Source organism: Drosophila navojoa, chromosome 5 (assembly GCF_054131105.1).
Source record: "Drosophila navojoa isolate 15081-1374.11 chromosome 5, UAZ_NAV_1.0, whole genome shotgun sequence".
Lineage (NCBI taxonomy): Eukaryota > Metazoa > Arthropoda > Insecta > Diptera > Drosophilidae > Drosophila > Drosophila navojoa.
Window position 1 is genome coordinate 10,142,261 of NC_142893.1, and position 15,955 is coordinate 10,158,215.

Sequence of the window (15,955 nt, forward strand, 5' to 3'; positions counted from 1 at the left end):
TGAGCACGTTTAGTTGCTTGACTCATTCGCACTTGCAGCATATTGTTAATACCCATTGCAAGTGTTGGGCAATGGGAGTTTGGATAATAAGAGAATGCGGAAGAGAGAGTAAAGCAGCTTTAGCTATTCATAGAAATATTTCTAGGTGAAATTGTATATTTATATTCATTCGGATCGGATGCTTAGATCGTTAAATATTATATTAGTTTATTATTATTATTATTTGTTTTTTTTTTTTGGTGCCGTAGTTTTTGTAATAATATTACAATTAGATCGATGATTATCGACATACCAATAATGTATTATACTGTCAAATTAAATCTATAAATTTAGGAAAATTTCGTATAGTTAAATTAACTACTACTTTTATCAATAAAGATTAAGATTTTTGTTGGTATCACTCGCTCAAAATGTCAACGATATACATACATACATATATCGATATAGAGTCTTAGTTTCCTTTGGCTTTTCTCTAAAACCCAATCTAAACATTTATATACAGGGTATCTGCTAGTCGTTCATTTTTCTCCACTGAAACACTTCAATATCTTCTAGCCAAGTGCAATGCAAATGAATAATGTAAATAATTGTTATTAGTTAGTTCTTATGTCATCGAATGTCGATTGTATCAAGCAGCAGCAGCAGCAGGAGCAGGAGCAGGAGCAGGAGCAGCAGGATGCGTGGCAGCAACAACAACAACAACAGCAACAGCAGCAGCCGCAGCATCGGCGCCGTGGGCGGTGGCCGACGTCTGCCACAGTTTGTCGCATTGTCTTTTTGGCGGCCACTTGCCAGCGCGTTGACTTGTTGCCTCTGCCGCTGCCTCTGCCTCTGCCTCCGTGGCACACACACAACTGGAGCACGCGACCGAGCCGCCAGCCCGAACGGCCGCCGGGCTCGTGTGCGGCATGTGGCATGTGGCATGCGGCTCCAACAAGTGCAACGCCGCCCCGTCCTATTTGCTCTCTGTGTGCGGCCCGGCGCCCGCAGTTTGTAGGTCAGTGGTCCAATTTATGATTTCAAGGTCAGTTTGGAGCAGGTGCCGCAACGTCGTTGACCTCTGACCCAGAGAAACAACAATCGATGATTCTCTCGGCCCAAAGGAGGCTGCGCTCAAATTGAATGATATTATATATTAGATAACAAAATTATTAAAGTGACTTTGAGCTGGATTTGCAATGAAATATTAAAGGAATTTATACATACAAAAATAATTCTGATTAGTTAAATGATAATTGCATAAATTAGTATTACATGTATTATAGTATTAAATTATAAAAAAATTTATATTAAAATATAAACAAAAAATATATATATATTATATTTGTTATTTAAACAAATTGTGAACAGCAGAATTTTATTATTAACATAACAGTCTGACACATTTTTCAAACCAAAACTTCCTCAAGTTGATGAGTCCCGAAATAGACTCTATGCATGGATATTTTTAACAATTCTTATCTGGATAGCTTTATAGCTTGCAACCTGTCCAGCATAGTATTTTTATCACATACAATCAAAATTTTCTTCGCTTTTAACAATGGCTTCTAGAATTGTATACTCAGAGCATAAAAAAAAACATCAATTTATTTACTTTTTTTGCATCCTCAGACAATTCAATGCTTAGTCTGAAGTGAATTATGAATATTTGTCTTTTAATACTAAACAAAAGTCAAATAAGCTAAAATATGGAAATTATATTAAATTATATGTAGAATTTGCTCATGTTGCTATACCTGAATTTTTTATTATTTATATTATATTATTTATCTATGTGCTGAATGCAGAGATTATGCCAAATCATGCCACAGGCTTATGCTACACTTTTCTCAGGATACTCCAATAGTAGTAAACGAAAAGTTGAGAAACTTCGCATAGCGTCCATTTCAATATCTGTCTTTGATTTTGACTAAAGAAATGATCTGAATTAACAAAAAATTTATATATATTATTTATTTATATATTTTAATGTATATTAAATTTTTTCTCTAATTTAAAAAAATAAAATAAATAAAACTTGAATAAAAAATAAATTAAAATAAAATATATATATAAATAAATACTACAAACAAACTGATATGTATTTATTTTATTTTATTTTATATCATATACATATACATATATAAAATCCACATGAGCTCCTTGACTTGCTCTAAGTCAACAAAAAGAAAAAAAAATAAACTAAAACTGAATTCTTTCAAGCTAAGCACAGTTTGTGGCTCCGCAAATCAAATAAAATACAGCCAGACATGCAAGCCATTTAATTTGCAGACAATTTTCAAAGTGTACAGCGCGGCGTATGCTCGATATTGGCTATGAGGGAGCAGCAGAAGAAGAGGAAGCAGAAGTCTCCACCTCTCACATTGTATCGATTTCATTTTGGCAAATAAAAATGATGATGAAAAGTGCTTTTCGAGCTCGTCGCTCAGGTTCCCAACAACAAAAGGCGAAACAAGAAGCAAGTTCATATGAGAGTTATAATTGTTGTTAGCGGCGCGTGGGACAACGCCAACACCAACAACAACAACAACAACAACAACAACAGGAGGCGAATAGTTGTTGGCAAGAGCTCACCCTTAAGGCTGGTCGCCGCTAGCCGAGCCACCACCACCAACCCAGCGAGCCGCAGTGAGTGAAAAATGGCTCGTGGGAAAGCCAAAGGTTCGACGATTCTCACGCATGTTCAGCACGTGCGGGTCGTGCGACCATCTACAACAACAACAACAAGAATGAAACAACAACACGGTTAAGAAAAGCGCAGAGCAAATCGTTTGAAGTGCATTTAATGCACGTCGAGCAATACGAGCGACGCTTTTGTGGTACGACGATATTCCATACACTTACCAAAATGATATTCACGATCTGTTATAAAACAGGTATATGGTAAAGTCAAGGTGCTAAGGTGCTATACATATGTATATATATACATATAAATTAAAATTCTCTATCACTCTCTATCTCTATCTTTCTCTCTCTATATATATTTAAATTTATTTATATATCTGTCTGTCTGTCTCTCTCTCTCTCTCTCTCTCTCTCTTAGATTCTCAAGTGACAAGTTAATCATATTCTATATAAAATACTTTTGGAGAGCAGTTGTTAGGGCATTCAAACTTCGCCTCGCTGAATTCCCACATTGCTTAATGGCTTTTTTTTTACGTAATTCTAACCAATTTTTATATAATAAAAAAATAATGAAAATTGGCTAGCGATTATAATCAAGCGTGGTAAATGAATTTAAAAATGCCGAGGACAGAGCTAAAACATTTTAGATCAAATATAGCTCAAACTAATTGGGAACTGTGGAGAAAAAGTTGTAGACTTTAAAGACTCTGAAATGCATTATAGTTTTTGTTGTTGTTCAATTTCCAGCTAAAATAAAACATTCAAAACTCTTTGCTTCAATATATAGTTCGTATAATTCTCGAAAAAACAAATGGAAACTCTGTGAGGGACAGGGAAAAATCCATTTTAGGGAAATTTCTGTTAACATTTTTAGAAACTCTTAAGGCATTGATTATAGTTGTTGTTATTGTTGTAGTTGTTGTTGCTGATTTGCTGCTGCTGCTGCTGCTGCTGCTGCTGCTGCTGCTTCTTCTTCGTCTTTTGGCTGCTTTGTAGTAATATTTGCGCCTCGTCCGCATCATCGATCCAAGTTTCCAGGGTGCAGGCGCTGGAATGATGACTCGATCTCTGGGAATGATTCGAGCTGCTCAGCCGCTTGCCACTGGGCAGCGCCTGCAGCTGCCGCCAACGGCTGTCGAAGTTGGCCCAATGCTGGCGCAGATCGAATGGCTGCTCCTCATCCTGCTCCTCCTCCAGGGAGTTGCCATTGATGTCCCATTTGACAATGGGATAGTCGTCGTGCGGCGGCTGCTCTCTGATTATCAAATTGTGATACTGCCCATCGAACTGGGAGCCCAAACTGTAGCTGAACCCACGCTGCTCCTGCTCCCGATCCCGTTGCAGATCGAGACTGGAATTGGAGGGCGTGTGCCGCAGATAGCGCACGTTCTCCTTGTAGTGCATCAAGTCGAATTGTATATCTAGATGTGAAGGCTCTTCCTCCAGCTGCTCCACGAACGCCTCGCTGGCATCTTCACACTGGGATTGGACGGATCTCTGTGGTTGATTATTGTGGTACGGGTATTGCTTATCATTTATGGTAAGTGGATTGCAGTTGCAGCCCAGCGGCTCCTCCTTCTGCTGCTGCACTCGCTCCTTTGCCGCCTCCGCCTTCGCCTCCTCCTCCTCCTCATCCTCGTCCTGCTCCTCATCCTCCAGTCGCTGCACAAATAGTTGCTTTGATGTCGATATTTTGCGCAGCAGCTGCATAAAAATAAAACTCAATGTTAATGCGCATCAGGAGTAGCTTTTAGTTGAGCTGCTGCTCTGGGTGCTGCTGTGACTGATGTTACTGGTGCTATTACAGCTATTATCGTCCCACCAAAAGGTCAGCGCCACACGCAGCTATCGATTTTTATACGCTACACTCAGTCAGCTGAATTTATATGGGGTATATGGGTTTTGGGCAAGAGCTTGTATAGGGTAGAGGGTAGGCGTTGACACTTGCTATAAGGAGTCTAAGGAGTACTAAAGTCAGCAAATTGTAGACCAGTCTAACTGTATATTTATATTGTACGTTATTAACGGAGTCGTTATACGGTATATTATATTGCTAGAAACTACAATAACTTTCATTTTACCTCCTTACTTCCTTTTCTACATCTCTGTTTAAGTCAAAGCCTTTGTCTAGGGCAACACTGAATCAGTCCACAAATCATCCAATTCACCTGTTCTTTGCAGTACACTGCATATTCCGATATATACCACCTCACTCAGGGTATTTACTAGTCGGTCATTCAACTTGAGTCACTTTTATTCATTGTTGTATTTTTGTATTTTATTGATTGGGCACAGGGACCCACCCACGACCGCATAGGCTCACCTTGAGACAGGACTTCTTGGTGCGCCTCAGCAAGTGGGACATGACAGCGCTCAGAGTGTGTCTATTGTGGTTGTTGTTGTAGAAGTTGTTGTTGTTGCTGCTATTGTTCAATGCGAAACAGACTTGAGCCACGCGACATTTTGATTGTTGCGGCTGCTGCTCCTGCTGCTGTTCCTGCTCCTGCTGCTGCTGCTGCTACTGCGGCTGCGGCTGCTGCAGTTCGTCGGCAAATCCAAACTGAAATTGGAAACAGAAATGTTATAGAAACGCTTGTGTTTAACCCTCTCCCGGCTAGGCGTTGTGGCTGAGCTTAGTCGAACGATTCGGCGGCGGTCGCAGGTGGACGTGAGCAGCTCGCTCGTGTTTTTGCCGCATGACTCATAGAGCAGCAGGAATTGCAAGTGCCAAAACGAGCTAAACACACGCACACACACACAGACAGGCACACACATCGACAGCTGAGAGCCGAAGGCTTTTGTCGGCACCGGCGCAGTAAACATAATCTCTATATATAAGGCGCCATCGCCTATATTGTTTGAGTGCAGATTTCTGGTATTTGAGGCCCATTTCGAGTGGACCCTCGAGTGCAAATAGCGTCAACGAGCAGCCAAATGCGCTAATGTGCTAATGCGTCAGACTCAACCCGACTGCGCCCGTTTCCCCCCGGAGCCCCTGAGGCTCAAAGCCTCTAAGCCTCGGAGCCAACACTTGAGCGGGCCAGCCTTGGCTGCGTATTTTCATTGTGGCCTGGCGCCAATTTGTTGCCATAAATTACTTTGTCCTGATTTCTTTTTTGTTTTCTAGAGCACTCCCCCAGTGTAGGAGCGGAAGAAGCAGAATTTGAAGAAGAAGCAGAATTGCCAAGCAAATTGGAGTTGGTGAAATGCTCTATAAAAATTTGAATATTTTTGTGAAAGATTTAAGCTAAGAAATATATGTATTTAATATATATTTTAAATGTTGAGTTATTTAGATAAAGTTTGTAGAAACTCTAGACAATTTTTTGTTTTTGTTTTTTTGTTTTAAGAGAAATTATAAAATATATTTATTTATTTATTTATTTATTTACGTACGTAGTTATAGTAATAGTAGTAATAGAAGTAATAGTAGGAAAAGGAGTAATAGTAGTAGTAAAAGCAATCATAGCAGGAGTAATAGTAGTAGTAGAAGTAGTCAAAGTAGTAGTAATAGTAGTAGATGTAGTCATAGTAGTAGTAATAGTAGTAAATGTAGATGTAGTCATAGAAGTAGTAATAGTAGTAGTAGATGTAGTCATAGAAGTAGTAATAGTAGTAGTAGATGTAGTCATAGTAGTAGTAATAGTAGTAAATGTAGATGTAGTCATAGAAGTAGTAATAGTAGTAGTAGATGTAGTCATAGTAGTAGTAATAGTAGTAGTAGATGTAGTCATAGTAGTAGTAATAGTAGTAGTAGACGTAGTCATAGTAGTAGTAATAGTAGTAGTAGATGTAGTCATAGTAGTAGTAATAGTAGTAGTAGATGTAGTCATAGTAGTAGTAGATGTAGTCATAGTAGTAGTAATAGTAATGGCAGAAGTAGTCATAGTAGTAGTAGAATTAATAACAGTAGTAGTAGAAATAATAGTATTATTAGAAGTAATAGTAGTAGTTTTATATAAAAAAGTTTATAATACTAAAAGATCTTAAATAAATAACAGTAGTAGTAGAAATAATAGTATTATTAGAAGTAATAGTAGTAGTTTTATATAAAAAAGTTTATAATACTAAAAGATCTTAAATAAGCAATATTACAAATACATTGAAAACAATTTAATGAATTTTTCCTTTTAATTTATGCAGTCACATAAATTGTCCTATAATTAACATAACTTTCAACTAATTTGCTTCACCTTCGAACTGTGGGAACTGCGCTATCTGTAGGATGTTTTTTTGATGTGACTGCAACGAAGTAATTAATGACATTTACATTTAAATTCCGTGGGCTTATTTACAAAATGATTTTAATGCAATTTAAGTGTTAAATGTAAAAAACGAGTTTTTCAATTCAACTATGGTTGAAATTTCAATTGAGAAAGAGAGGTAGATGGAGGGAGCAGATAGAGAGAGAGAGCACTTGAATGAAACTTGAATTTGAAGCACTTTGCGGCTTGTCCGACAATTTGTCACATCACTCAAAGTGAAGTGCGCGGCAAGAGAGCAGGACATGGCAGGACATGGAAGGACCTGGGCGAGGACATCGTCTAGAGCTGAAAACTCAAAATGAATGAATGATGACACACGCAGCTAATTGCGCTGGGCAGCAACAAAAATGATATTTGATTGAAGTTGAAGTTAGAGAAAAGGGATATATATATATATGTGGGCTATAGCTACGAATATAATTTACAGTTAGAGCGTGACTGGATAGATTTTTGAGTGCTGCGATCGACAGACAATCGCTCATATATTGTCGTTTTTTTTTTTTTGTCTTTCTCTCTGTCTCTTTGACAGATGTCAGAGCTCGCTTTTTAGTCGCTGTGCGCCATGGACTACGGTAAAGGGTATATTGATGAGTTGGCCAATTAAGGATTGATCGATAACTTGGCAGACAACTGGCGGATTGGTAATATCGATTTCAAGTGATTGCTTGATTTTAATTTATAATTGCCAAACAATTCGAGTAGGGGGTGGCTCTCAAGTGTTGCGAGACGACGGGACGAGAGGAGCGACAGAGAGTTCAACCCCGCTTCGACACGCCGCATAGATTTTTATTGTTATTGTCATTGTGGTTCAAATGCCGCAGGGTGGGATTCGTATTCACACTCGTATTCGTATTTTCGTATTATCACTTGAGGCTTTCAGCCTTTGGGCCATTGGAGTCGTGTCAATTATGCGCATTTCGTTAATTTCGCTCGCCCATTGTGCGAAATTTACATTTTATTAGTTTTACATGCTCGAGGCATTAAAATTATTTACGATCCCAAATATTGTTGGTTGTAAATAATTTCGCTGGCACGTGGAAAACACACACACACACACACACAGGCACACATGGCCTACAAACATTAATTGTAAAATGTAACGGTCAGTGCTTGACCTTTTCCTAATTAGTGGCACATTGTTCCGGGCCTATTTCCTATTTCTCTCTATCTCTCTCTCAGCTTCCCTATCTCCAGAGAGCTATGCCAGGACATGCGCCTTTTTAAATGTTTTTCAAGTATGTTGCGATTTCGTAAATGGATCGACGACAGACAATTGTTCCACTTAGCCATACATATGTATGTGTATATACTATATACATTAATACTGATAAGAACATCAAAAAAGAAAACGAGGCGGAAAGTTAGCTAACGAGAGCTCGACTAGGGCATGAGCTAAGTTGACATGAATCGAGCGAGAGTATAGAGAGCGAGAATATAGAGCATGAATTGAGTTAGAATATATGATGTATATATAGGGAATCTATAATTTATAGCTTCTAGCTAAACTCTTTACATCATATAATATAACTGTTTATACATCATCATTATGTGTAGTAACACATTATTATTATTTTGATATCATTATTATTCTATCAAGTTACAAAATCATTATACCCATTACATATTGCTTACAGGGTATGCACAACGTGCACCGATTATAAGCACAGCTCTCATTTTGTTGAATCAGTTAAGATTTGCAGTTGTCTTATGCCAGACGTCGTCGCGCTTGTGCTTCTAGAGAGTAATGGACACTCAGGGCATCAACTTCTATGACAAGGAGCTGGACATTGGTCGCGTCATAGCCGAGGCCAAGCTGGAGGACTGCGATGAGGCGCTCAATATATGCGATCTGAGCTCTGTGGAACGTAAACTCGAGCTGTGGCAAAAGCAGCTGCCGCGCATCACGCCCTTCTATGCCGTCAAGTGCAATGATGACAAACGGATTGTACAAACTCTGGCTGATCTCGGCGTGGGCTTCGATTGTGCCTCGAAGAACGAGCTGAAACAGGTCTGTATAGCCTCACTAATTGATTTACATATATATATGTATATATATATACATATATTTATATATGTTTCAGTTTCAATTAATATATTCAATTAATAATATTCATTTATTTGACTAATTAACAAATAGGTTCTCGATTATGGCGTCTCGCCCGATCGCATTATCTTTGCCAATCCCTGCCGTCCTATCAGCCACTTGGATTACGCCAAACAGCAAAATGTGCTGAAGGGCACCGTGGACAATGAATTCGAGATTTACAAGCTGCACAAACACTATCCCGATTCTAAGTGTGAATTGTCTTTAGTCTCTCTCTCTCGCTCTCTCCTATTTCATTATATTCTATTAACAGCCTCATAGTTCGCTTCAAGTCCGAGGCAAAGGCCGCTCAATGCCCGCTGGGCGATAAATTTGGTTGCGATGCGGACATTGATGCCTCAGCGCTGATGCTGCTAGCGAAATCACTCGATTTAACAGTGAGTCATATAAATAAATCAATTTAAATTCAAGTAAAGAAGCACTGTCTATATTAAAATCAGCCAGAGTTAAGTAAACCAGTTTATATATACTCAATCAGCAAACAAAATTTGCTTAATTTTTACCCAAATCTCCAGGTGACCGGCACCAGTTTTCACGTCGGCTCCGGTTGCTCCGACTTGGAGGCCTATGAACGCGCCATCAAGAAGGCAAAAAATCTTTTCAAGTTTGGTCAACTCCTGGGCTACGACTTGGATCTGTTGGATATTGGCGGCGGCTTTCCGGGCAGCGATGATGAGCACTTCATAAAGGTGCGTAGCATCTGAAAGACTTGCTAAATTATAGACTTGAATTAAATGTGTGTGCATACAGCTGGCTGGCACGGTGAACAGTGCCGTGCAAAAGTATTTTCCCGATGAGCGCATTCAGGTAATTGCCGAACCGGGTCGCTTCTTTGTGGCTGCATCGTATACCCTGGTCTGCAAGATTCATGCCAAGCGCGAGGTGCGCAACGCCGCTGGCAAGCTGGACACCGTTATGTACTATTTGAACGATGGCGTCTATGGGTCCTTCAATTGCATACTCTACGATCATCAGACTGTGACAGTGGAGCACTATTTGGTAAGGCATTTGCCAATATGAGATATATATACCGTACCTTACCATAATCAAATATTTACTATATATCTAATATAACCTCAGCCTACCGATCCTTCGCTGCCCACATTCAAGAGCTTGATCTGGGGTCCCAGCTGCGATGCTCTGGACAAGGTAACTTGTATTTACTATCCACATATAGCTATAATCTACCCAACTTATGTTTATATCTCACTGCATTTCTAGATATCGGAAAATCTACGTTTGCCCTCCTTGAAGCGTGGCGATTTCCTGGGTTTTCCCAACATGGGCGCATATACAGTGCCCATTGCCAGCGCCTTTAATGGTTTCCCCTTGCCGAAAACGCTTTTCTTTAAGGCCATATGACTAAGTGATTTGGCATCAAGAAATAAACAAGAGATGTGTGTGTTAGTAACCAATATGATTTTTTATTCATTACAATTGCTCCATTGAGAACTTAGGATATGTTTGTTTACAATACTAAAGAGTATTCTCTGCTAAGTTCAACAACAAAGACATTGGAACTGCTCCATGGATTCGCTTTTGCTTATTTTTGTTTTTTTCATTTTTTGTTTTTGCAATTTTTCAAAAATATTTTGAAAAGAACAGCTATCACCAAAACTGACCCGAATTGGAATAATCAGCGCATTCTTTTGAAAATATTAAAGTTTTCTTTTTGGGAAAATATACATACATACATACATATATATAGAGTTTGATAAAGATTTTTGCTGAGTAATGTACGCCAGTTGGTTAACTGACCCAACCAAGACTGAAGTACATTACCTTGGACAAAATAGAAATATAAAATAGGTATATGTATGCATGTATATATATTGATATATATGTATATATATATAACTTAATTCAAATACAATTCAATAGAGTTTCACATATTAATATCAAAAAATCAAATCAAAAAACAATTTCAAAAATTGTATTCTCTTAATATCAAAAATTCTTGCTCATGCTCAAAAGTAGATCTATAAAATTGTTTTTTTTTTTTTTTCTTGTCTGATATGTTGTGATATGGTATAACGATTATTTGTATATATATATATTTATAATAATTGATATCGTGTATATGCGCTTATCGCTTTCCTCATGTTTCTCTCTTGCTTCTGCTTGCTTTTGCTCGCATATAAAGAGTACAAACTACTTATTTCATAATCAGTTCTTGGTGATTGATGCAAATATTATTTCCTTCTTCTTTCGTTTGAACGCGTACAATTTTCCATTTCTCATTTATATTAGTGTTATCATTATTAGATGGTATTACATATACATATAGAGTTAGTAATTCTTTGGTAAATAATTCGAAGTTTGGAAAAATTTCGACTAGGTTTTCTTTTTTTTTTTCTTTTTGATATGCTGCTTGGCGGAAAAAACTTGAATAGCAAAATGTAATACGATACATATATAGAATATATACATATATGTGGATAAAAACAATAAAACAACAGATTTCATTATAATGATTGTATCTCACAACAGCGACGACGACATAGTAGTACTACACACATAGGCATGCACAATAAATAGGTACATATATGTGCTCTTAGAGTTCTATGATATAATATTTAATAATATGATAATAATAATAATAATAATATCGCTTAACTGTAACAATTCACGTTTCTTTTCAGATATGTATGCGTTTTCAGATATGTTTGCGTTTACATTTTCTTTTAGTTATTTACTCTTAATTCTAAGCTACAATTCGATTTCCGATCGACAGGTTAACAACTAACGATCGGCCTTCCGTTTCTCATAATTTTTTTTTGTCGGGCTACTGTTTCGAATGTCTGAAATGTTCTGTGTGCGTATTAAATGGATATTTTATGATTACCTTTCGAAATTATCTCTGTCTTTATAGCACAATTCATTATATTGGCATCACAACGATATATAATTTAACAAGGTGGGTGTTTGCTTTTTATAATAGTTATTTTGCTTTTAGATTTTGTCTTGCATTTTTGTGTAATTCAGTTTCGATGGGGCACTTGCGGGTGATATTGCAGCTTGTTTGTTTTTGAGTGGGAAGTTGTTGTTGTTGCTGTTGTTGCGTGCATATTGTGTCTAACAATTGCCAGAGTTGCATAATTCACGGATTCACTATTATCTATAATAAAAAATACAATACAACAACACAGAAATGGCTTGTAGACATACATAAAATTGGACATTTGGGAATTGGGAATCGGGGGAGCGGGGTGGGCTGGTATGGCTGGGCTTAATAGGTATCACTTCGGCTAATGATCTGATCTGATCTAATGATGATCCATCAATATGGATAAACGGAGCAGAGCAAACATAACAAAACAAAAACGGGAAATGTGTGAATGCAATTACGATACGTTTGCGTATGCTGCTTTTAGTTAGGGAGCTTCGCATTTATATTTAAATGCTACTCAGAAAGGCCACGCTACCCATGGCCAATTGGGCCAAAATGTTCACTTGCAGTATCCGCATTAGACCGCCGCTGGTGGGTGAGGGACTCACATTGAGGCCAGCACAGTGCATCTTCTCGATGGGCATCGCTTGTACGAAATATTCGCGATTATCCAACGACATGTGGCACAGTGGCTTCTTCTTTTGTGACATTTCATCGTCCTTGTTCTTCAGATCCTCCAGCAGCTTAGGGAACCAAATCAATTCACACGAACAGTTTAATGGGTTGTCTGTTGAAGTCATTAATAAACATCATATTAAAAGTTATTTTCCACTAATATTCCATCTACTTGCCAGTGATATCAATTATGCGCAATGTATCGATGACCGGTTCCATTGTATCCTGTGGAATGCGTTGCATTTTATTATTCTGCAAATTTAATGTCTCCAGCGAATTGAGGTTCTCGAAGAGGGTACTGGGCAGTACTTTAATGCTATAATTGAGTCAAGTTATTATTTGTGCCAATATTCTACATATATTCTATATATATTTTGATTGCTTTACTCGTTCTTCTGCAGATTAAGGAAGGTGAGGGAATCGCCGTATCCAGTAAATGCATCATCGGCCAGCACATTGATATTGTTATTTCTTAAATCCAAATGGCGTAGACGATGCAATGGGCGCAATGCCTCACTGGGTATGGCATTTATATTATTATCGCCCAAACGTAAATATTGCAGATTCTCTGTGAATAATATATATGCATATAAATATATTTAAATGACTCATTATAGAACTCACCCTCTAGTCCCTTAAACGCGTCTTTGTCAATTACACTAATCTTATTGCCCTCCAGCTCCAGCGAGTTGAGTAGACTCAAGTGTGTGAATACATTTGCAGGCACAGTTGTAATCATATTATGTGCTAATATCAAAGAATCCAAATTCTGAAGACCTGTCAATAGGAATATATGTATATATTTGAGTATTAAATTATCAAAAATTGGCAGCTAACTCACCTTCAAAATCTCCTTCACTGATCGTTCGTATTTTGTTCTCCTGTATCTCGAGTTTCTTTAGCGTATCCAGTATGGAGAGCGCTTTTTGTGGCACACTTGTAAGCTCATTACCACCCAGGTTCAAGCGCTTCAGTTTTCTACAAAAAATATCTGTTTATAACAATTCAATAAATTTTCTTCAGCTACGTGTACGTACTTCTCTAGCCCGCGGAACGCTTCAGGATCAATCTGTGATATTTTGTTCTCATAGAGCGTTAGAATCTCCAACGTGTCCAGGCCCTCAAAAGCGTTATTATGAATTACGGTGATTTTGTTGTGATTCAAGTTCAAAATCAACAAATGATATAAATGTTGCAAAGCCTGTAAAAAAGATTTATATTTAGTAAAGTTTTGTTAACAAGTATTAGCAATTTAAATAACCGCGCAAATTGTTATTATAGATGACTCTTTGATTCACAAACACTATCGATAGGCACACCTATCGCTCATACTTGCAAATAAATTGAGATGGCATGCATATCGATATGTAAGTACGATCAAAATGAACTCACTTGCGATGGAACCGTTTTCATTTGATTTAATGAAACATCCAGCTGTGTGAGTCCTTTTCCTACAAAAAAATGTATATATAACTATTTAATATCATATACGTATCTAATTTCTGAACTTACCAAGCGAACTTAATGCATTCTCCTCGATGGCTGCTAAACTGCTGTTGTGTATTGTCAGATGACGTATGTCTAGAGCCAGAAATACAAATCCCTGCAGCTTGGGCAAATTATTGTGTCGCAGCTTCAAATAGAATATGATTGGACTTTTGCCCTTCAATGTGCCCATGGATTTGGCAATATGCGACAGGTCCGTCGTCTCGCACAATACATCCAGTCCATTCTTCTTGACGGTGCATATACAGGGAGCAATATCAGCCTGCTCCGGGCACACCTGTTGCGGTGTACCCTGCGCCATTGTCTGGACCAGCAGAGCCAGCATCAAACAGCTTACGACGCCCACTGTATGCGTACATTGGAATAGCAGCCGCATTTGTCCTACCATGTTGACACGCACACTCGCACGGACAGCAAAGCTCAGCTCTACTCAAGCAGCGATTGGTGTGATTCCACTAAGCCGTTAATGCTATATACAGTTGTGTCCCTGTGGAGAATATAAGAGTGTGTATAAATATAAGAGTCTATGCAAAAGCGAATTACAAAGCGAAAAGCGAATTACAAATTAAGCGCACAATGCGCGATTCGGATTTATGCATGTGTGTGAGTGGGCTAGTGTGCTCTGTGTGAGTGTTTGTGTGTTTGGCGGATTAAAAATAAATTGAACTAATTGAGCAGCACTTGACGTATAGTCGTTGTTGTAGTTGCTGCTCAGCGTCCAAAGTTACGCATGAAAATTGCAACTAAATATTAGCAAATGTGTACATATGTATATTTGAATAAAATGTGTACATATGTATATAAAAATAATGGACATAAAATAAAAACCGTTAAACTCACCTAAAATGTTTGTCCGTCCCTATTGAATCAGTGCCATATAAATCATGCTTCTTAATGCGACGTTACGGCGTGAAATTAATTAATAAACCTTTTATCAAACACGCCTTTCCCACTTTTCCGATTTTACAGTTTCCCACAGTCAACAACAACAAGCAACAATTAGTCAATGTTGACTTTCACTCCGCACACACGCACCCACACACAGGAGTGAGGAGTGCAGCCTCTGCCCCTGGCTGGCTGTGTGCGTATGTATGTGTCTGTGGCTGTGTGTGTTTGGGGAGGTTGTGGTGGTTGGTCTTAAAGAGGGGCGTGTATAAACTCGGTCAGAGTGTGTGTATAACGATGTAACGGAAAATCGATATCATTCGACAAAAAAAAGGAAGGAACTGTTGCCACTCAGCGATGCTTTTATCAATTATTCAAAACACTTTGTTTATGTATTATATTCGTATTAATGAGTATGCACTAGCATTTAAATTAGCTGAAATCTCGCTCAATTATTGCCGCATTAGGTGAACATAATTTTATTGTGTCGCTTGAAATTGTGTTGTGGCAACGCTTAAGTTGATTTTTTATTGTGATTTTCTTTTTTTTTTATACTTTGCTGCGCGCTGACACACGCATTAGCTGAGTATAAATAAATAAATAAATATATACATATATACAGATATATGTATATATATGTGCGTATTTTGTAAGAAGGGAAGGCGGGGTGGAAAAGAAATCAGTACAAACAGCGCGAATAAGAAGCACGTTTACTTGGCAAAACCGACGACAACGGACTGAAATTTCAAAATTTCGAAACATTAGTGGTTGCTCCAGCGCAGTTTCAAGCTGAGCAGTGCTGGCAAGCACATCCCTAAATGGCATTGCCGTCCTGATGTGCGATACGGTCAGCTTAAAAGAGCAGATGTTAATAGTAATCGAATACAACATATCGAATGTAATGAATACCGCTGCAAATGTGTACATTTTAAATTTTTAAATTCAATCTCAGCAAAATCACAAGTTTTCTACAAAACAGGTAACGTAAATATTAAAACTCGAGGA

At 38.0% G+C, this 15,955-nt stretch overlaps 3 protein-coding genes across 6 annotated transcripts; 1 reads left to right on the forward strand and 2 right to left on the reverse strand.

Annotated features, from left to right (window-relative positions):
• Positions 1-3,406: 3,406 nt before the first annotated feature.
• On the reverse strand, positions 3,407-5,328 carry LOC108654191 (uncharacterized). The gene is made up of 2 exons (XM_018105310.3): positions 4,949-5,328; positions 3,407-4,329 (listed from the first exon to the last, which is right to left on the reverse strand). Exons 1-2 carry the CDS (start codon positions 4,988-4,990, stop codon positions 3,496-3,498), a joined length of 876 nt encoding a protein of 291 aa, XP_017960799.1. The 5' UTR covers positions 4,991-5,328; the 3' UTR covers positions 3,407-3,495.
• A 3,240-nt stretch (positions 5,329-8,568) lies between these two features.
• On the forward strand, positions 8,569-10,405 carry LOC108655005 (ornithine decarboxylase 1). Its single transcript, XM_018106656.3, has 7 exons — positions 8,569-8,898; positions 9,028-9,185; positions 9,248-9,371; positions 9,510-9,683; positions 9,745-9,993; positions 10,075-10,143; positions 10,216-10,405. The coding sequence occupies exons 1-7, from the start codon at positions 8,635-8,637 to the stop codon at positions 10,354-10,356; spliced, it is 1,179 nt and encodes a 392-aa protein (XP_017962145.1). The 5' UTR covers positions 8,569-8,634; the 3' UTR covers positions 10,357-10,405.
• A 1,513-nt stretch (positions 10,406-11,918) lies between these two features.
• On the reverse strand, positions 11,919-15,734 carry LOC108655004 (uncharacterized). Of its 4 annotated transcripts, none has more exons than XR_016196929.1 (10): positions 15,641-15,734; positions 14,906-15,201; positions 14,072-14,552; positions 13,952-14,010; positions 13,597-13,760; positions 13,401-13,537; positions 13,184-13,336; positions 12,947-13,127; positions 12,493-12,875; positions 11,919-12,112 (listed from the first exon to the last, which is right to left on the reverse strand). XR_016196929.1 is itself a non-coding variant. In XM_018106653.3 (9 exons), the coding sequence occupies exons 2-9, from the start codon at positions 14,451-14,453 to the stop codon at positions 12,391-12,393; spliced, it is 1,497 nt and encodes a 498-aa protein (XP_017962142.1). In that variant the 5' UTR covers positions 14,454-14,552; positions 14,906-15,600; the 3' UTR covers positions 11,919-12,390. The 4 variants fall into 4 exon arrangements, 1 of the variants encoding a protein (XP_017962142.1); XR_016196930.1 differs by having other exon boundaries at positions 15,637-15,707; XR_016196931.1 differs by having other exon boundaries at positions 15,665-15,700.
• Between the last annotated feature and the right edge of the window lie 221 nt (positions 15,735-15,955).